Source organism: Myxine glutinosa, chromosome 8, assembly GCF_964187855.1.
Source record: "Myxine glutinosa chromosome 8, kmMyxGlut1.1, whole genome shotgun sequence".
Taxonomy (NCBI): Eukaryota; Metazoa; Chordata; class Myxini; order Myxiniformes; family Myxinidae; genus Myxine; species Myxine glutinosa.
This window is the reverse complement of record NC_136268.1, coordinates 49,122,946-49,145,668: the sequence shown is the minus strand read 5'-3', so window position 1 is coordinate 49,145,668 and position 22,723 is coordinate 49,122,946. Positions and strand designations below refer to the sequence as shown.

Here is a 22,723-nt window from a genome sequence, read left to right as displayed (position 1 = left end):
GTTACAGGCCTTTGAGAATTCATTTCGTTCTATAAACGGCAACTTTCATCGGATATTCTTCCCGTTTTTTTTCAACCGAGTCTAAAACTATGTTAGCGACTGTGAAAAATGAAATGATTTATCGAATTTGATTTGAAATAAAACTGGGGGAGAGCAAGACACCACGGGCCTACAAAACAGGACTCAAAGTCAAAGCTATGCGAGTTAATAAAATGGTGGATATTTGTTTATAGCCACTCCCAGAATGGGTGGAGCTATGGGTGGAGCTACTCTGCAAACCGAGTAAGCCACACCCCGGACAGACACCCAACAGATAGACAGACAGACAGACAGAATCATCTACGGCTATTATAATATAGATATATATATATATTTTTAAAATATATCCTGTCTGCCGCTGCACAGCACAAGACGGCTGTTTTTTGTAATAAATTCTGTGTTTCCTAATTTTGTCAGCTTGCATTTTGAGATGCATTCTAGTTTGCCATTTGAGGTTTTTTCATCAAATTTTCAACAGGCCTAATCACCTCTGCCACCGAAGGTGGATGGAGGTTATGTTTTCACCTTTGTCTGTTTGTGAACAGGATATCTCAAAAGATTGTGGACGGATTAGGACGAAAAATTGGTGGAGAGGTTGGTTATGTGATAAGGACCGAAACGATTAGATTTTGGTGAAGATCCGGATCTGAGCATTTTAAAAGTGATTCTTCACCATCGAGAGAAAGCGCAAAAACGATATATGTCGCCCAATATCTCAAAGTTGTGGACGGAATCGGACTAAACCTGGTGGACAGGTTTGGGTGTTTGACTCGGAAGACTTGATTAATTTTTTGTGAATATTACAATCCGGATACGAGATCTTTTTAAATATTTTAAAGTGATTCTTATAGCATGGATTGAGACAAAAAACTATATTTAGCATGACATTTCAAAAAGTTGTGGACGGACTGACAAAAGTAGGTGGACGAGTTTGGTAAGTGACAAGAACAAGCCAATTAGATTTTGGTTCATGTCCGGATCGAGATCCGACCTGTCGGCGGAATACAAAACGAAAATTGTTCAGCCTGGCGAACATATGCTCTCTCCCGAGTGCCATTCTAGTTATTACATGAGAATATGGAGAACACCAATTAAGAAATTAAAATTTTCTTTTTTAATTTTGTTTTCAGGTTGTTTTCGCGGTTTTTTTTCATCAGGTTTAGTTTGAGTACAAAGCGCACACCAATGGGCTTTCCTATTTTCAATTCCAACCTCCAGGTTCCTAGTTGGAATCTATTTCAGATGCTGTGAAGGTTGCTGCACACCAGAATACACTGCACACCAGTTGACCTGAGCAGCCAGTTTCTGTTGTGTTTGGATTGTTCACTAACAATAGCCCAGAGAGATGTTGGCTTTGACAAGAACAAGGTCAGAGGAGGAATAGGAGAGGTTGGATGGAAGGATTGTCATTGACAGGTCTACAAGGGAGTACGTGCTGTTTCTGGCAATGCGTGTTGGGAAGTATGCAGCTTGAGTGAGACCCACATGGTCACATCAAGCCTAAAGGCTTTATGCTACCTTGTGGCTGCTGAAATGCCCTGGCTGGTTGTCCTAGAGTGGTGTTGTGTTGTGTTGTGGCTTAAAACCTGTGTGAAACTGCCTCATCTCCTCCTCCCATCCACAACCGTCTCCATCATGCCCCTTCCAATCCCCCATCCTCTCCCCCCCCCGCCCCAACCCCCCCCCCCCCACACATACACCAGAGAAAAAAAATGGTACTGTCGTCATGACCTTCCCAGGTCTGAGATATTTACACAGAGGTGTTACACGCGTCTCTACGTAAAACGGTTTCTGTGTTCACTTTGCACAAGCAGATACACAAACGTTTATAAGGAGTCGAGATGGCATTTCATACCTGCGCTGTAAATTTACCTGCAAGTATAGAATTTTAAAAGTCATTGTAAATATACCAGAGTATAAAATTGCATTGCTGTTCATGATATGCAAGTCTGCAGTGCTTTCCATGAGTGCAACTGCATCACTTCTCTGCATTCTTCCATCATATCAAATGGATATTTTTATTCCTTACATTTGATTTTATTTTTATTCCCCTTCTTCATGCTGAGGCTTTGCCATTAACCAGCCCTGAATGGCTTTTCCATCATACCAAAAAATAAGAAAAATAAATTTGCAAACAAATGTCGTCTCTCTCTTTGTTCCATTGCCAGGTACTGCAGGTACAGTTTGTAATATGTTGCATGCCAGAGCTCTGATTGGTTGCATGAATTTATGCATTCCCTTCCATTTCATGGAGTTGGATATCAGCACGTTGTTGGGGTTTATTTTTATTTTTTTATCCAATCGTGAACAAACATGGCTTATTTAAAACTGAGCATTTGTTTCTCTATGTTGTGTAATTATAATTATTGACGTTCCTCAGTTGTCTTCACCAGTAAAGTTTTCAACTCGAGCACATAAGTAAAAATACTTTAATTATTTGCACAAATTATTGATATATGTTAAACTGCAGGTAATGATTAATCAATGAAGTTAACTTTTTTGTTGTTGAAGGGTAGTACTTTGCATAGTTTTTTTTTTTTTTAGTGTTTGGATTGAAGATGAAAGGTAATTAGGAAGTCAGAAGGAAAGTGGGTGAAGAGGGGGCAAATAAGTGCAAAGCAAATGCTGTCGGAGTGGCATTGGGGCGTCCGGTTGCTAGGTACAGGCTCTCAAGGCTGCGCCGCGTCCCGTCGTGTGGCGACGTGTGTCTGAGCATCGGGGTAGCGGGGGGCCTGGGGTTTTAATTAAAGGCATAGGCAGGGTGAGTTACGGTGCGTTATGGCTGTCTGTGGCACGCCGGGCGTAGGGCTGGCCTGCAGTGATCCAGCGCACTGCTCATTGTCCGCACGGAGAGCCTGCTGGTGGAGAAATGAGAGGGGCCCATGAAATGCAGGACACTTGACTTGCAGAATACATGCGCTCACCGAACCACATCGCCCGCTATTTTTATATATTATTATTATTCTCCCTTCACACTGAGACCTTTTGACTTGTGGGAGAAAAAGTTGATTTTTATTCCCCCTCTTCATGCTGAGGCTTTGCTGTTGACCAGCCATGTATGGCTTTTATTAAAAGGATACTTATTTTGGTATTTTGTGAGACATGCTTTAATGAATTTAACTTTATTTGGGAATATTATTCAATTTCTGCAACCCATAAATTTTCTCTCCACTCTAAAATTGATCCACTCTGTTCTCCCAAGGTAGTGCCTCATTCCTTGATCTTCACTACAAACTCAACTCACTCGTGTTTTCAGCATCGAATTGGTAATGGGAAATTTGGAGCAAACCCGGGCACTCCATGGTTTGATATTCGAGAGTACCACTTAAGTAAGAATATTTTCGACTAGGTTGATAGGATGGCCAGGAGGTATGCCCACTCACCTCTAAGCTGTCCAGCCTGAGTTTGATTCCCGACCCAGCTATAAACTGTGTCATCCCGGTGTTTCACATGCAGGTGATTCATCAACGTGTCTCTCGGGTGGACGTTAAACTGGCGTCCTGTCTGCTGGATTAGTTGGTGGGCGTTAAAGATCCCATGGTGTCCTTCACAAAGACTAGGCGAGCTATTGCTGGCATCCTAAAGAAATTCCAAATTTCTGACACGACTTCCTGTGTCGGATTGGCGTCCCGTCCAGGATTGTAACCCTAGCCATATAGCTGGTTCGGCAGCACAGACTCTGTATAGCGCATGATTCATGATCTGATCTTTTCAACTGCCCAAAATATCCAAACTAATATTAAAAACATTTACCTGGCATGTCTGCATTTTAATTATAATTTATTTCTGAAGCTATGCTGCAATAACCTTTTCAACCTATTGGTTTCATTAGCTCTACACAGTGGTCCGACAAGTGAAGGCTTTCAACGAGGTACTGGAGTTCGGTGAAACGCAAGAGTTCTCGGATGACGTTGAGTACCTTCTGAGTGGCCTCAAGCCGGAGCAGCCGGTCAACATTCGCTGCCTCAGGTTCGATATCTTTGCATTGCATCATACGTGGGCAAACAGCACTTTGTGTTTGCTTATTTCCAAACTTTGAATCAAAAGAGTCTGAGCCTTTTTAGGAGACCGATTTGGAGTGCCGATATGTCTCGGTATTAATCTGTTTATTTTGCACTGATGGTTTGCTTTTGTGTTGTCGTCACTTGCGTTCGCTTTCTACTTGTTTGACATGCTTACGAAATGATGGACTAATTATGAAATGATGGCCATTATTTAATCTTTGAAGTTGTACCTTGAAATACTGTAGCTTCCTTGTAAAGGTTCATCGACATAACATGAGGTTGGGGTTTTGAATATTCCTCGTCTCCCATGTTGCTTGTAGCACCGTCAGTCTTGCCATGAAGTGTGCCATGCCGAGTTTCCGCATGCACCTGCGTGCGCACGGCATGGTTGTTAAGCTCTTTCGACTCCTCAGTGACGCGCAGGAGGATCAGGTACGAATGTGATGTCTTGTGTATACCAAAAGTATTTTTTTATAATAAAAAAACGTTTTGAAGAGCAGCTTGAATGCTTCATCTTTTATTGTCGTGAGCGATTTGCATCTCATGCCTACAGAACCTGGCATTGTGTACGGCTGCTCTCATGTACGTGTTGAGCCGTGATCGGCTCAACATGGACCTGGATCGAGGATGTTTGGAACTGCTCATCCGTCTGCTGGAGCTAGACCCTGCAGGGGGAGCGGACGGAAGTGGCACTGGTGGAGACGTGGGGGGACTGGACAGTGGAGAATCGCGTGAGGGGCAGAGGCACAGAGAGAGAATTAGAAAGCTCTGTGAGCGGGTACACGACCGCCATCTCGACCTGGAGAACATCACGGTGTGTGCCTCGATAATTGCGTGTCGTCTGCTTAACTGACTACTTGGTCGTGCTTTTTTTTTCTTTCTACTACTTGGTCGTGTTTGGAATATGTGGGTGACATTTTCTGTGTCCTGATCTTTTCGTAACTTTATTTTACCAATCGATGTTATCTTTGCTGGTATAAATTCATATCTTGAGGCAGGAAAATATAATTGAGTGTATAAGGCCAAGACAATGGAGGGTGGGGGAGGGGAATGGTGGGGTCATAGTGCAGACTAATTGATAGACTGGATGGAAGAGCATAACACAGGAAGTCTGCTCCTTGAAGGAATGGAAATGAGTTGCCGTCATTATGAAAATGAGAAGACTCGTTAATAATTGGGTCAAAATGTCGGCCAAAGTCACAGTGAATAGAAATAGGCCTTATTTAGCCCTTCCACCACACGTCAGCACGAGACGGCTGTATTTTTTAATCACTTCCGTGTTTGTTTACCATTTTAGCTTCACTGTGTCTGACCAGGCCTTAACTTTTTACCATTTGAGCTTTTGTCATCAAATTTTCGACAGACCTTTATTTTATTTATTTCAGTCAAATATACATTAAAGCCTGGTGTTGGCTTAGCGGTTAGGGTGCCGGCTTGGGATCCTAGGATCCTGGGTTTGAATCCCGGTTGATCGCTGAATTAATGCCAGGGGGGTTGACTCAGCCTGTCATCCTTCCGAGGTCGGCAAATTGAGTTCCAGCTTGCTGGGATGAATGATCACGGTGTGTACCCCGATTTAGAATAGGTACACCGTATCCCTGCGCATCGTAAGAGGCGACCAAGGGTTGGCGTCAGGAAGGGCATCCGGCCATAAAAACATTGCCTCAAACAGGGAACCATGATTGTCATGGGGCATGGCAAGGCTAACCCCCGCTCTAGTGGGGAAAATGGCCTTAAAACGATCATTCATATATTCAGTCAAATATACATTAAATTGGGAGAACAGAAATTTTTAAAATTTACAACATATATATTTTTAAGTTGTTGTTTTCCTCAAGTTTGATTTGATTACAAAGCAAATGTGGATGGGCTGTCCATTTTGAGATGCTTTCTAGTTATTGATATTTTTACACAATCAATATTAACTAGTTTTGTGCTCGTGCTTGATTTGCAAAATGTAATTTGAGCACACACTAGTGCTTCCTTTAACGTGTGCTATCCGTGACCCACTGAAATGAACAATGCCATTTGCTTACTGCAAACACGACGCTTTCCACTCATTGCCTTCTCCTGATAGACTGCTCATCTGGCGATGGAAACCCTTCTTTCGCTAACATCACGCCGTGCTGGGGATTGGTTCAAGGAGGAGCTTAGGCTCCTTGGAGGACTCGACCATATTATCGATAAAGGTATAACAGTTCTGGCTTTTGATCAATACTTGTCAGTTGTAGAGTTCGCTCATATCTTACAATTGGCTAACCAGGTTACTATTTGCATGTTTACACAAATCATTATTTGTTTATTTTGAGAAGTGAATTCGATGTCATGTTTTCTCGCATGCTTTCCTTGTGTTTCCACCTCACTTTGCCTAGTTACTGAATGTGGAAAGAAGTTCACCGAGGAAGTGGAAGATGATGAGCTCGTGGTGGCTCTTCGTGGGGCTGAGCGCTGTTTACGTGTACTTGAGAGTGTATGTTGCTATTTCTCCGTTTTTGCATTTTCGAGTTATAAGAGTCTTCATTTTTATTGACAGTGGTTATCTCGGTCTTTTAAGAGGCTGACTGATGCCAGCTTTGATATAATTCATGAGGCAGTGATAGAGCTGATTTGTGTGAATAAAGTATCATGGTTCAACATTAATGAGCATCTACTGACTCGGGGAATTCTGTCTGACAGACAAGTGAAAACATCAATAAATCTGCCTGAGGGACAGGTCAATTTTACCACCTCAAAGTTTAACAAGCATTCTGAGTATTGCACTGCAATACATGTCCCCTACCGGCAGTCTGTCGTCCGGAAAACTGTTGGGGAAATTACCAAAGTTCAGAGTGCCATAACTTTGTCAAAAATGATCGAAACGTCGTGAAGTTCGAACTTGATCTGTAACTTATCATGAGGAAACCACGTACCAAGTTTGAAATCATTAGCATTAAGAGTTTAGAAAAAAAGTCCGGAAAGCTGTTCTTTGCGTGACGGACTGACAGACGGAGGGACGGAGGGACGGCGTGCAAACCTATAGTCCCCTCCGGTGTACACCAGTAGGGGACTAATAAACCTGAAATATCTTGACGTCAAATGTAATTATTTTTTATTTAAAGCCACAGTGATTAGCAGTGACTAATAAGATATTTTTAGACCCAACCACGCCCATGCGCTGGGGAAAACTTTATAATTGAGTTAATGTTGTTGAAAAAAGTTAATGTTGAGGCCTAAGGATTAATGATTTTTTTTTTAAACGTGATTATGCATATATGGGGGCTAAGCACAGCCATGATTGTGTTAGTCACGAGTGTTTTTTCCCCCATTTCGGCTCATCGGCATCCAAAGGCATGTTATTTCGTTATCTGGTATTCTACCTGACAATTAAGTGTATATTTTGAATTGTGGCTGAATATATCGGTCAATAAATATTTTAAAACTATGCAAGTGCTGTTTACGTGTCCTTGACAGACAGTGACAGACAGGGGTAGCATGGAAGGACAGGTGTGCAAATGCATTTCAATGAAATGTTTACGATTAATGCTTAAGTCAAACCAGGGCTTGTTTGTGTGATATTTGATTATGATGCTGCAGTGCAAATTTCAGTAAAACCTTTTTCTAATTCTCCATTTAGTGTTATGTATCTTGTAAAATTCCAACTCCAAAGATGGTTGCTCGTTTGATTTAGGGCGATAGTTTTATACTCTCACTGCAAGACAGCAAAATGATGTCGATCGTTGTGAACAATGATGGCAATAGGGGCAAGTAAGTGTGTTAGAGATCCCAGCATATTGTTAGAGATACCAGGTGGGTCAAGTTTGCGCATCACTTTCTGGAAAAAAAAAAATGATGGTCTAAATAAAGAAAAGCATGTAGAAAGGGTCTAAAAAGGTCCAAGTGGTCTAAAGCTGTAAATGATCAAGGGTCCAAGCTGTCTAATCTGTCTGAAGGATGTAAAGAGTCAAAATGGTGGAAGATCTAAGGGGTCTAAAGGGACTTAAGGAGTGTAAAGCTCAAAAGGGCGAAGGGATCTAAAGGGTCTAAGAGGACTTAGGAATCTTTGGGGGTCTTTAAGGTCATTAGGCGGTCTCCGGGTTCGTTTGTGTCCTCGGGGTTGTTTGGATATTTTGGGTCCATGGGGTATTTTGGGTCTTCAGGGTCCTGGGGTCTTTTTGGTCTTCTGGGGCTTTTGGGTCCTTTGGGTCTTTGGGGTTCTCGGAGCCTTCTGGGCCTTTTGGATCCTTAGGTCTTTTGGTCTTTTGGGGCACTCAGGGTATTTTGGGTCCTCGGGGTTGTTTGGGTATTTTATGTCTTCGGGATCCTTTGGGATCCTTTGGGTCCTCGCAGTCTTTTGGGTACTCTGTCTTTTTCCGTCTCAGGGGAGGGGGTGTGGGGGCTTTTGTGTCCGGTCTCTTTGTCAACAAATAAACAATTGACATTCAAATTATCTGAAATTATCTGTCCACCGAATCTTGTTCGAGTAGTAATTTTTTGAAGTCTTCGCTGACGATGTCACTGGAGGCATTGCTTTTTTTTCGGGTTGTCTGTCCGTGCGTCTATCCGTCCATCCGCGATAGGTTTTCGTAACCATTATAACTTGAGAACAGCTGAAGGGATCCAAGGCAAACTTGGTATAGGTTGTGTATGTATAATGTAAAGATGAACTGATTGGATTGTGGGGCCACAAGGTCAAAGGTCACAGGTCATGTTCAGTAAAAAATAATTTTACCATGATAACTTATGAACCAGTGATGGCATTTTGACCAGAGTTGGTAAAAGCAGTGGCTTATCGAGGTAAAATGACGCTTGGGGTGAGATGTCAAATTGCCCCCCCACCCTCCTCCGTCAAACAGTTACACTTTTGCTTTCTGCCGTTCTAAGGCTCACTAAGTGTGCAGTTGTTGGCGTGATCAAGGGACTTACTTTGGTGCCCTGAAGCGCCCCCACCAAGGGTCTGGGATACCCGCATATTATGGAGCCCGTAGATTTGTGTTCGCACTACGCGACGATATCCACCGATGCTTAGGGCCCCGAGTGAGTCAGACTATGTAGTTGGAAACTTGCCGAGTGGCATGAGCGGAAAAGTTGAGTGTGGCACCTATGTTTGCAGCCTGTAGTGCCCCCGTGGAGGGTCTGTGGTACCCCCAAGTTACAGAGGTCATACATACATCTCCAATGTACGGAAAGATTCCCACCGAGCCACGCTGAGGGCTCCGCATGATCCACGCTACATAGTTGGAACTCGCACCGAGCACCGCAATTTATAAATGCGATCGCGGAAGTGGAAAAGTCGAACCAGGGACCTACTTTGTCGGGTTCTGGCGCCCCCATAGAGGGTCCGAGGTATTCACAAATGGTGGAGGCTGCAGATACTTCTCGCTGGTTGAGGGCCCCGGGTGAAGCGGGGTGAGCCGGCAAACTTTGCAAAGGTGTCGACGCTTTACAAAAATCCAATTCTCGTGCCCAAATGCCGAACCCGTAACTTGGAATAGTTACATAACAAAGTATGTTCCTCACGGGCCTCCGGAATACATTCCGTGCGTGACCAGTCAGGTCTGTCTGCTACGTCTGGAACCTCCGCTGGTTCTCCGGACTGTCATGGCATCTTCCAGGACCGGCAAAATGCTATGTGGTAGAAACTCCTTCGTTTTATATAGAGTGGTGCACAAAATGCTCGTGCTTAAGATAAAGGATCGGGACGATGCTTAAGGGATCAGCATGTAAACCCCCCCCCCCCCCCACCCCTCCTAAAGGGGTCATACTAAACACCACCTGGAAATGCTCGTAGACATTTTTTTAAATATCAAATAAACACTTTCTAGCAGTTGGAACTGCTGTTTAGCTCAGTTCCACTGTTTAAATGTTGAAATTAGGTTCAGGTTAAGAGTTTGTCGAGCGCATCCCAATTTAGTTTCATAATGTGTGCGGAAATTAAATACAGGCATGAACACCGCCATGTCGGGACTCTCTATGTACAGGGACCTACATCTTTCTACCCCCCCCCCCCCCGCACCCTCCAACCCCCCCTCCCCCCCCACACACACACACACACACACACACTCTTCCCTCCACCCTCGTACAACTCTCCGTACTTCTCCGGGCAGTGTTTGTGCCTTTATTTAATCTTCGCACACGTTTTGAAACTAAAATGAGATGTGCTCTATAAGCTGTTAACGTAAACCTAATTTCAAAATTTAAACTGCAGAATTGAGCTTAGCAGCAGTTCCAACTGCTAAAAAAGTGTTACGTCAAAGTCTGTAATAGATTACCTTTGCTGCGATAACTTAAGAACGGCTGAAGGCAACGTAGTCAAACTTGGTCCAAATATGTATAATGATGCAAAGATAAAAGGATTAGACTATGGGGTCAAGAGGTCGAAGGTCAGATGTCCCATTAGGTAAAAATTTTGTTACTGCGCTAACTTGTGAAGCAGTGATGGGATTTTGACCAAAGTTGGTATAAGTATATATTATGATAAACTGATTAGATTCTGGCGTCAGAGGTCATGTCAGGTAAAAATGTGATCCTTGAGAACAGGTGCTGAAGGGATTTAAATCAAACTTTGTATAAGTATGTGTAATGATGTATGTGTAATGATGCATATCGATCGATGTCACGACATTGAAGAGTGCCATTCTAGTTTTGTATGAAACATTCTTTTTGGTTACTGAAGCTCTAAAAAGTATTTTTGTCCAATGAGAATCCAAAGCAAATGCCTTCCACATGGCATGCTTTGATCAAGTGCTAGCCCTGGCTCATGTGAACATGAATATAGTCATAATGCACAAAGGGACAAATAATGAGAGTAGCTGAGAATAACATGTCAAAATATACCCAAAGATTATCTTTTCATTAAATGATCAGCATCTTTTGCATTTTACTCTCTTGAGACTGACATTGACAAATCTATTTTTATTTTCTCCCCCTTTTTAAGGTTACTGTAAACAACCCTGAGAACCAGGTTTACTTGATCGCTTACAGTGACTCTCAGCTCGTCGTGTCCACAGCAAGGTAAGCAGTGTGCGTCTTTGAGCTATGCACATAACCATAATTATATGGTGTTATATAGGTGTTGGGTTAAGACAGAGGTTCCCAAACTTTTTTGGTGGCGACAACGAATACAATCTTGTCTTGGCCTGGCGACCCGAAACGCTGTACATGCAGTGTTAATGACCTATTATTTTGATATGTTGTGTTTATTCATATAGTTTTATTGAATGAATTACCAACACATAATGATCTTCAAAGAGTTTTTAATTGGACAAAATGAAAAACAAATTTACATGAAAATGAGACTTTATTACACGAAGATTTTCTCAGTGGCTGCCGTGATGCTGCTTCATTTTGTGGGTAAGCTCCTCTAAGTTTGGTTTCATGTTGATGGACAGAGCACAACGCAAGTCATGCTGAGGATCCACGCGGTTCCTTGCTTTGGTCTTGATTGCAACAAGACCTGAAAATCCCTATTCACAGAGATATATTGTTGGAAAAGGGAGAAGAGCTATTTCAGCTTCCCTAGTCAGAATGGGCTTATCCTCAAGTTGGGTCCAAAATTTCGAATACGGGAGCTTTTCAAAGCGTTGCTTCTGCACTTGATTTTCCTGGAGTTCGATAAGTTTTTCTTGAAATCCCGGAATATCTTCTCCGACTTCACCGACGTCCACATTGAACACATTTCTGATCCAACTATGCTTCTTGAGGTCGACGTTTTCTGGAAAATACCTGTCCATTTCTTCCTGAAGGTTCTTCAGATGATCTTTGAAAATACTTTTGACGTCACCAAGGGATATTTCCGACGGATTATTCCAGCACAGCACTCAGTTCTGGAAATGCAGCCGTTTTTCCTTTAGCCAGTTTTTCTCTGAAGAGCAAGCTTTTTCTTGAATGAGGCAATTTTTTCACCTATGTCCACCATTGTATGATGATGGCCATGCATGTCTGAATTCAGGTGCATGAAGATGTCACCCAAATAGGCAAGCTTTGCCAGCCAAGCAGCATCTTTAAAGCTTTCTGCCAATGCATGTCTCTTCTGACGTAAAAAAAATTTCCAGTTTCCGTTTTTAGTTCAATAACTCTTCTGAGAATCTTCCCTCGAGAGAGCCAACGAACATCAGAGTGGAACTGCAAGACCTGGTGATGTGATCCCATCTCTTCACACATTTTATGGAAAATGCATGAGTTTAAAGCCCTGGCCTTGATGAAATTTACAATTTGGATAGCATCATTGAAAATTACATGGAGGTCCGGTTGCAAACGTTGAGTGGAAAGTTTTTCCCAATGTAAGAATCATTGAATTATTATGATATCAGGGTTTTCTGCTTTAACATGAGTAACAAAACCCAAACGACTTCTTATCATAGATGGAGCTCCGTCAGTGCACACAGCCAGTCCAGCGAACCAGTCTAGATCATGTTTCTTGAAAAAAATTGTGCATCATATCAAAGATGTCTTCTCCAGTGGTGGTACTTGACAGGGCATTGCAGAAACAAAATTCTTCCAGAGTGTCGTCTTCTCCTCTATGCCTTACAAAAACCATAAGTTGAGCGTCACCTGCAATGTCTACTGATTAATCCGTCTGCAACGAAAAATTTCCTGCTTTTTTTCAGTGCCACAATCAGTTGAGTCAAAATATCATCTGAAATGAGATCAATTCGATGTTTGATTCGATTGTCTGAAAGTGGTACAGATTCAATCTTCTTGGCAACCTCTGCTCCGCAAACGGTTTTCACCATTGCCACTGCTGCTGGCTTCACCAGCTCCTCTCCAATGTTATGGGTTTTTTTGCATCTTGCAATATACCACACCACTTCAAAGGACACCAAGGAATCGAAAGAAAGAGAAAAGGCTGAACTCGAGGGAGCACCAATCAGACTTCATTTTAACTGTTCTTCTTTGTCCTCCCATTAACTCAGTGGCTTTTCGACAAAATTTGGATGAACTGATTGCAAATGACGCTTCAATTTGTTTTCCTTCATCGATTTATTGGCGAGGACTTCCAGGCACTGAACACACTGAGGTCGGACATTCCCAGATATTTCTCTCATCTCAGTGAGGCCATATTTCAAAAACTCAGGCTTGTACTGCAGTTGTGTTTTGCGTTGGGCCATTTTTCCAGTTAAATACCAGACCTGGAATGAAAAGTTATAAATTATAACATTTTTCAAAAACATTGGAAATTGGTCAAAAAGTTAAAAATGATCAATTGTAAAGTTAATTGTTTTTAATATCAATTATTATATTATTTGGCTCCACACACAGTAACATTCAGCAAAAACAACACGTAAATAAAGACAAGCAAGCTGCAGGCAATACTTACTTTGTTTGTAGTAATGAGACCGTCCCGTGACCATCAGGAGCACACTCGCGACCCTCATTTGGGTCGTGACCATGGGTTTGGGTTAAGAGGATGTAAGGTAACAGATTTGAAAGTAAAAAGAGATTGACAGCTGTTCCATATTTTTTACTCTTCTAGATACCTCTTATGATTTTACTTATGTATATTCCTCACAATCTCCAGTCTTTGCTTGCACCTGAACTTGCTGCAGCGTGTAAGGTCTCTTTTTGGGCTGTGCCCCAAAATGCATGCACTTTACCAAAGTCTACATCGGGCATAACTTGACATGCATGCCAAGTCATGCATTAATGCAATGCGTAATATGATGATTTGTTTTTCTCTGAGCAAATAGCTTTTCCATGTTGCATGCAGAGTACTCTGTGATTGGCCAGTCCTTCTTACTCTGCATTGCAAACTCAAATTATATCTTACTTTGCTCACTGCCAGATATTATATGTGATAACTACTCGAAGCGTATAAGACCCGTCGATTCATTGATGGGGAATACCAATGTTGTGTAATTGCGGGGAAAAAAAACCCGGTTGCTTGTGTTACGTGCTCCTCCCCAAACCCCAGTCGCGGTGTACTTCCGAGCCCCGAGAGGAGTCACGGCAGAAAGATGTGTTATTCTGTGTGTCAAAGATCAATGGTGAAACCACCCCAATTGTTACCAACAAACAAGTATTGTATTAAGATCACACAAGAATAACAGTACAACAACAATAGTAATCAATTGTACAACCAATATATATTTCCTATGATGGTACCATCAGGTTCGTACAATATAACTCACTGTGCTCCAAGTGAGCGAAAAGAAGAACATTCCCCAATGTCTATTCCGGCATCAAGCCAAAGTCAATCCGCTTCAGCGATCGTCAGAACGATGTCTAATCGAGACCAGAATCCCATTCGGATGGCAGTCACAGTCATGCTGCCAAAGCTGCGCAAAGGCGCCCTCAAGGCGATCGGGAAATCACACCCTCGGGTATGGACGTTCCACGGCTCCCAACCGGCGAACCGCAGATTTCTCACTCAAAAGCCACGTTGCACCCACACACCAGATTAACGTCTGAATGCGGTGAAAATGGTTGAAGCGAAGTGAAAAACCTTGAGCGAAGCGCAAATCCTGCGCGAGGTAAAAATATGGCCGACGGCCCGTTCTCGTGGCGTAACGGCACTCTGATGATTCTCTCCGGAATCTACCGCAAAACCTGTCACGCAGGTTTATCTGTCACAGCGATGACAACTCTGTCGCAGGAATCCCCTTCCCAGGAAACCCCAAAGTTCACTCGTGACTCTCGTTCGCCAACATTGGCTCCAGACCTCGAAGCAGCTAGGCTTCTTGTCCGACTCGCTCGCTCCGCCTTCTCTTCCTCCTCCTCCTCTTCGTCGTCGTCCGGTTCCGGTTTCATTTAAAACATTAACTTTTTTACCTTTTGAAAATATTAATCTCTATTTCCCTTAAACGACAACAATAAATAATACATGGAATCAAATTTTTTTACATTGGATGAAAACCACAAAAACGGAAGTGACGAATCCGTAACACTTCCCCCCCCTCAAGAAAGAAAGTTTGAACATCGTGAACACTTTCTTTTCCTGCAAAAACTCTTTTAACAAACAAAAGTAAAACTCGCACCCAAATTATCAATACACGTGAGCCACAATAATTAATATTCCCCAAAATAAAGCAACAAAACTTCCAAACAACCTACGGAAATTTCCAAAGTTAGTTCACTCTGGACAAAGCATCAGCAACGACATTGTCCCTGCCCTTTACATGCTCAATTTCCAAGTTGAACTCCTGTAAAGCCAAACTCCATCTCATCAACCTCTGATTTTTATTTTTCATTTTTTTGAATGAAGGTTAAGGGGTTGTGATGAAAAATCCAAAGCAAAGCAAATCTACAGCACTTTTTTGAAGGAGGCCAAGCTGAGAGCCAGGTTTCATGGTGGTTGGGTGGTGAGGCCTGGAAGTATTCACTGCATGGACGCATTTAGGAACGTGGAGTTCACGGGTTAATCCGTGTAGGAATCTTGGCTCGGCTGCTCCTGAGCACTCAGTGCTTCCAACTCTTCTCTTGATCATAAAAATCATAATCACGGTTGTAGAGTCGGGTGCTGTAGTCACGTGAGTAGCGGTCCCCATCTCGGCTACCACGGTAATAGTCATCCCGTCGAGAGTTGCCAAAACTGCGCTGCTGCTGCTGGGGGCCTCCGTAGTAATCACGACTGCGGCCGCCACCAAAACTACTACTCCCACCCCGGAGCCATAGCCACCCCTGAAACTACCTCCACGTTTTCCTCCTCTGTAGCCCCCTCGACGCCCATGGCCTGCCTTCTCTACTGTTATGGTCCGACCATCCAAATCCTTGCCATTCAAATCCTTTTCTGCATCTTTGGCGTCCTTTGTGTTTTCAAACGTGACAAAGCCAAACCCTCTCGACTTTTGCGTCTCCCTGTCTTTTATCAGCAGCACTTCCAAGAGTGGTCCATATTTGCCAAAGATAGAGTCCAGAACATCTTCACTTGTGTCAAAGTTCAGTCCACCTACAAAGAGCTTGCCAACATTGCCTCCATCCATGACTTGTGTGTGCTGACACTTAGTTTCAGGGTACTCGACAAGAAGTGCCTGTGCAAAGCGTGACGTCAGTACCTTCTCCTTCTCTTCAAAGCGCTTCCTACCCATAGCATGAGTCGCGGCACAGGATGGAAAGATACCCGGAATCTCCTGCTCTAACTGTGCGGTGTTATTTTCCATACTAGGCTTTTCAACAAACATCGGATTACCAGAAACTCGTCCACCGGCCAAATCATTCCCGATAACAAAAGAGATTCCCTTTACAGGAAGAGTGGCTTGTAAACCTACGGTGACCGGTCCTGACTCCAAATCAGACTTCAAATGGATGACATGAAGAGGAGCTTTAACATAGCCACCAACCCCCAGTAAAAGAACACTAACACCAGTTGCCGTCTTCTCTGACAATGGCAAAATGCCTTCAAGCATCAAAGATTGTTGTGCTCCTGTGTCCCTCAATACCCTAACAGGTCTCTGGTTCGTTAAATCTCCATCCAGTGACACAAACCCCTCTGAAATAAAAGGTTTGTAACCCTCTTGAACAAGGTCGTTCTGTGATGCCGTAACTTTGGCATGGGAACCTTCACAAGGCACTGTCCTCCAAGGACGATTTCTCGCATTTGCCAATGCATTCGGAGTTGTACTAGTCTGACTCCGCTCCTGATTTTTCCTTTTCAGGGCGTAACATTGGGACATCAAATGCCCAGGTTTCTTGCAAAAAGCGCAAGTAGGCCCGGAGGAAAAACTCGTGGTCTGCCTCGGGCCCCCCGGAAGATAGGTCTGTCTTGGAACTATAGTCTTCTGATCCCTAAAATTCGCGGTATCAGATTTGTCCCCATAGTCATCTCGAGTCCGCCTCCATGAATATTTGTTCTCCGCCCCTGATTTACCATAAATCCCCTGGCTAACTCTTGGCGGGAAGTTAGGTTTGTGGAACCCCATCCTGTGTGTCAAGGCATAGTCATCTGCCACGGTTGCTGCCTCATACAACTCTGGTACTTTCTTTTCATCCAGATGTACTTTAATGTCCGCGTGGACACACTGTTTGAATTCCTCCACCAGGATCGATTGTCGCAATCGTTCGAAGTCTTTCCCCACTCCTTTTGAATCACACCACTGTTCAAACATGGTTTCCTTCATTCTGGCAAACTCCACATGGGTCTCACTCTCCCTCTTCCTGGCATTCCTGAATTTTTGCCGGTAAGCTTCAGGGACCAATTCATAGGCTTTGAGAATGGTTTTCTTCACTATCTCATAATCTGCACATTGGTCAATCGGTAAAGCCGAAAATATATCTTGAGCTTTACCCACCAGAACACTTTGCACTAACATAGTCCAGGACCCCACAGGCCATTTTAGCATTTGAGCCACTTTCTCAAAGTGTAAAAAAAACTTGGCTACCTCCTTTTCATTGAAGGGTGGAACCAGCCTCACATGCCTACCAACATCCCAAGTGTTCTGACTAGTTGTCGAACTAGCCGGCATGGATACTACTTCTCTCCGTTCTCCCAGTAATTCTAGCTCCTTGAGTTTAAGTTCCTTCTGATACTCCATGTCACGTTCCTTTAACTCCCTTTCGGCTCTCCTTTCCTCTGCTCTTCTTTCTTCTTCAGCTCTCCTTTCCTCTGCTCTTCTCTCCCCGAGTCCTCGTACCTGTCTGCTCTTCTTTCCTCGAGTTCCTTTTCAGCTCTCCTTTCCTCTGCTCTTTCCTCTGCTCTTCTTTCTTCTTCAGCTCTCCTTTCCTCTGCTCTTCTCTCCTCGAGTCCTTGTTCCTGTTCTGCTCTTTCCTTTTCTGCTTTGCTTTCCTCTGCTTTTAACCTTTCCTGGCTCTGCAGTTGCATCTCCATTTTCCGGAGCTCCACATTTTCTTTTTCCTCGGGTAACCAATCCAAGGCTACCTCTTTCCATGTTCCTTGTCCCACCAGAGATTCTACCACCAATGTCTGCATCTCTGCTTTCTTCATATTAACTCGGACCTCGAAGTTAAAATATTTGGCTAATATCAAGAGTTCCGATCTTTTTAACGCTTGGAACTGTGCCTCATTAGTGGACGCCGCAAACTTTTCTGCGTCAAACACCATGGTGACTATCAGTTAACACCTGTTAACCTTCACACAAAAAATTTCCAATTTTGTTTTGAAAATTTTCGGATGTGAGAAAGATTCCAAATTTGGGAATTTTGGGAATGTTAGGGAATTCTATCCCAGGCGAGGATGTTCGGGAATTTTGTCAGCAAAGACGAGCCCCCAATTTCTGTTACGTGCTCCTCCCCAAACCCTGGTCACGGTGTACCTCCGAGCCCGAGAGGAGTCACGGCAGAAAGATGTGTTATTCTGTGTGTCAAAGATCAATGGTGAAATCACACCAATTGTTACCAACAAACAAGTATTGTAATAAGATCACACAAGAATAACAGTACAACAACAATAGTAATCAATTGTACAACCAATATATATTTCCGATGATGGTACCATCAGGTTCGTACAATAGAACTCACTGAGCTCCAAGTGAGCGAAAAGAAGAACATTCCCCAATGTCTCTATTCCGGCATCAAGCCAAAGTCGATCCGCTCCAGCGATCGTCAGAACGATGTCTAATCGAGACCAGAATCCCGTTCGAGGCAGTCACAGTCAGGCTGCCAAAGCTGTGCAAAGGCGCCCTCAAGGCGACCGGGAAATTACACCCTCGGGTATGGACGTTCCACGGCTCCCAACCGGCGAACCGCAGATTTCCCACTCAAAAGCCACGTTGCACACACACACCAGATTAACGTCTGAATGCGGTGAAAATGGTTGAAGCGAAGTGAAAAACCTTGAGCGAAGCGCAAATCCTGCGCGAGGTAAAAATATGGCCGACGGCCCGTTCTCGTGGCGTAACGGCACTCTGATGATTCTCTCCGGAATCAACCGCAAAACCTGTCACGCAGGTTTACCTGTCACAGCGATGACAACTCTGTCGCAGGAAACCCTTTCCCAGGAAACCCCAAAGTTCAATCGTGACTCTCGTTCGCCAATGTTGGCTCCAGACCTCGAAGCAGCTAGGCTTCTTGTCCGACTCGCTCGCTCCGCCTTCTCTTCCTCCTCCTCTTCGTCGTCGTCTGGTTCCGGTTTCATTTCATTTAAAACATTAACTTTTTTACCTTTTGAAAATATTAATCTCTATTTCCCTTAAATGACAACAATAATAGTACATGGAATCAAAAATGTTTACAGTGGATGAAAACCACAACAACGGAAGTGACGAATCCGTAACACTTGTGTTTGTGTGCTCCTACATTGTCCTTTATATACAGTCACATGAAAAAGTAAGTACACCCCATGTAAAGTTTTGACTTTTTCAACATATTTCAACATGCAGCTATTTGATCTTCATTTCAACAATATTGAGAGATAAAGGTGATATAATACAACAAATATCATGAAACATTTACATTTTGTAGTCCATTGTATAATTTAAATAAACATAAATGCAAATTTTGCATGTGGAAAAAGTAAGTACACCCTTGGCTCTAATAGGTGGTATTGCCCCCTTTGGCAGAAACAACCTCAAGTGGGCGTTTCTTATAACTGTCTACCAGTCTCTGACACTGACTGGGAGAAATCTTTGCCCACTCCTCCATGCAAAATTCTTTCAGCTGTGTGATGTTTGACGGGTTTCTTGCATGCACAGCTCGTTTCAAATCCCCCCACAACATCTCGATGGGATTTACATCCGGCTTTGACTTGGCCATTCGAGAACCCTCCATTTCTTTCTTTACAGCCATTCCTTGGTGGATTTAGTGCTATGTTTAGGGTCATTGTCATGTTGCAAGGTCCACCTTCGGTTGAGCTTCAACTTCCGACAGATGGCCTCACATTATCCTCAAGCACCCTCTGGTACAATGAAGAATTCATAGTGGATTCTATGATGGTGAGCTGCCCAGGCCCTGATGCAGCAAAGCTGCCCAAACCATAATATTTCCACCACCACGCTTTACAGTTGGTATCAGGTTCTTGTGGTCAAATGCTGTCTTTGGTTTTCGCCAAACATGTCTTCTGGTACTGTGGCCAAATAACTCTATCTTTGACTCATCTGTCCAGAGCACATTGTTCCAGAAGTGCTGGTCTTTGCCTAGGTGTTCATTGGCAAACTTTAGTCTTGCCCTGATGTTCTTTCTGGACAGCAAAGGTTTCCTCCTGGCACACCTCCCATGTAGATCAAATTTGTGCAGCCTCTTTCTAATGGTAGACTCGTGCACTTTGACATCAACAGTGGCAAGAGCTACCTGTCGGTCCCGTGATGACATTCTGGGGGTTCTTAGAGACTTCTTTCAGCATCTTGCGGTTTGCTCTCGGGCTGAACTTGCTGGGGCGGCCTGGCCTGAACAAGTTGGCAGTTGTTTGGAATCTTCTCCACTTGTAGGTGATCTTCCAAACAGTCGAATTATTGATTTCAAATTGTTTGGAGATCTTTTTAAATCCCTTCCCAGACTCGTAGGTATCTATAACCTTCTTTCTGAAGGCCTCAGAGAGCTCTTTTGATCTAGGCATGGTGACGCCGCACATTTCAACAACAAAGAGCAAACCAAACTAAATGTCTGAAGTTTAAATAATACAGGTTCCTCCAAGGTCCTCTCTAACGATGTTCTAATCATTTGCACCTGAGCTGGTCCACCTGATTCTAATTTTAGGTATTTGAAGTTGTGATAAATGTAGGGGTGTACTTACTTTTTCCACATGCGCAATTTGCATTTATGTTTATTTAAATTATACAATGGACTACAAAATGTAAATGTTTCATGATATTTCTTGTATTATATCACCTTTATCAATATTGTTGAAATGAAGATCAAATAGCTGTATGTTGAAATATGTTGAAAAAGTCAAAACTTTACTCGGGGTGTACTTACTTTTTCACGTGACTGTATATATATATATATATTGTTGCGGATCTCGAGCCCGTCGACATACAGAGGGGGGTTAAACCTTTTTCCCCCTCGTGCTTCGAGTCCACAAGGCCGAGCCACCACTCCCATAACGAGCGTGCGGAAGGGTATCTGGTCGATTCCCTAAGTACCTTCGATACACACGCCGCCACGAGGACGGGGACTGGACCTCGCATGAATCACGCAAGTCGGATACGCCGAGCGGTCTGCGTGTCACGTGACTCGTGCCGTTAATCCTTATTGAACCCGATTGAGCGTTCTTTTTCAGTGCGAAGCCAATAGTGGAAAATGACGTGAACGACCAAATGTAAGGAAGAACACAGGTTTATTATACAATTTACAATGGCCAAAGAAAAGAGACACAGAGCAGATACTTAATCAGTCTAAACTTATCCCCGGACAAGGGCCCACTCATTCACGTGGGGAAAAGGAGGAAGGAAAAGTACGCGCTCCAAACATCCTTGGCGCCGTTCGCCCCGGTCAGCTCGCCGGGCGTGTCCCTCGAGGTGTTCGCGGCACGTGTGCAGGGAGCTCGTTGGCAGGGAGATCGTGCGTCTGTGGCCCCGGGAGGGACCGTCCTCGCAAGCGCTGTTATCAGGCAGCAGAGCGCAGGGCACAGGGAGAGTTCGTGCTATTCCTCGATCACACCTCACTACGACAGAAGGAGCTTAGTACGGAAGAGATCGTTCGGGGGCAGTGGGCAAGAGCGAGACCGTTCACAGAGTTCGTTCGTACACACGCTACTCCTTCGACACTCTGACTCGATTCCACTCTCCGACTGGGTCACTGGGGCACTGGTCGACTCCACTCTCACTCTGACTCTGACTGGGTGACTGACTCACTCTGACTCCCCTCTGACTCGGATGGGGGGCCCGGGGCAGGTTCTTATAGCCCCTCCCAGAGTCCCACCAGAATGTTCCAAGCCCCTCCCCCGGCTGCCGTTGTTAGCCACTCCCCTTGAGCGTTCATTGGCTGCCTGCCGCTTACCAGCCACTCCCCTGCAGCTCATCCTTCGGGCCTGCCAGACTTGTTCTAGGCCCTAGCACATGGCATTCTAGCCCAATTGAGGCCTACACTTACTGGCCTGCTCAACGCATACTAACACAGGAAAGGAGACTATGAGATTTTAGAGACATTTAATGACATTTAATTTAATTTAAGAGACAATAGAGACATTAAATTTAATTTTAGAGACAATGAGAGACATTTAATGAGAGATAACTGTACTAAGCGAGGCTACATGTTGTGTTGCAACTAACTAAGAGGGGGGGGGGGGGGGGGGGTTATCCTTATTCTCACAACCGCAACAATATCTATATATATACACAAAGAATTAAGTTAAGCACCCCTACACAACGAATTAAGGTAAGCACCCCCTAATATATATTCTTTGTGTATATGTATACATTGGCATATATTCTAAGGTATGTGAGATCAAATAATGATTGGTATGACATTAGCAATTATCCATTGATGAAATTGAGTGATCAAAGTGAAAAAACGTGATTGGTTGAGTCAGTGATCCGATCACGTGGGTCCTACACACGTTATTGACGCAAAGATCGCTAGAGGTCTTCTCAGAACAATGACTGTACGTTAGAAAACATAAACGTCATCCACACTGTCCGTGATGGACCTATAGCTCCATACTTAAATTGAGGTGAAAATATGCCTAAAATTCCCAAAAAATTTCACCTTAAATTATTCAGAATAAAATATTGAAAACGGCATGATTGTTATGTTTTTATGTGACCATAATATCACTTCTCCAGAAAATATAGCAATATCATGGGTATATTACACTGTTTTGACGACAACAAACTTGTAATGTGCGAGGTTGTAAAAAAACGGGGGGGGGTGCTTAA

General features: G+C 43.6%; 1 protein-coding gene across 9 annotated transcripts in view; it reads left to right on the top strand.

The window, feature by feature from the left end:
- The window catches only part of WAPL (WAPL cohesin release factor), a 181,126-nt gene that overhangs the window by 85,850 nt on the left and 72,553 nt on the right, over window positions 1–22,723 (top strand). For all 9 annotated transcript variants that reach the window (XM_078783251.1, XM_078783249.1, XM_078783248.1 and 6 more), the window contains 6 exons: window positions 3,872–4,008; window positions 4,364–4,475; window positions 4,597–4,857; window positions 6,121–6,232; window positions 6,416–6,513; window positions 10,957–11,033. In XM_078783251.1, coding sequence (XP_078639377.1) covers window positions 3,872–4,008; window positions 4,364–4,475; window positions 4,597–4,857; window positions 6,121–6,232; window positions 6,416–6,513; window positions 10,957–11,033 — 797 coding nt within the window. The remainder of the gene's footprint in view (window positions 1–3,871; window positions 4,009–4,363; window positions 4,476–4,596; window positions 4,858–6,120; window positions 6,233–6,415; window positions 6,514–10,956; window positions 11,034–22,723) is intronic.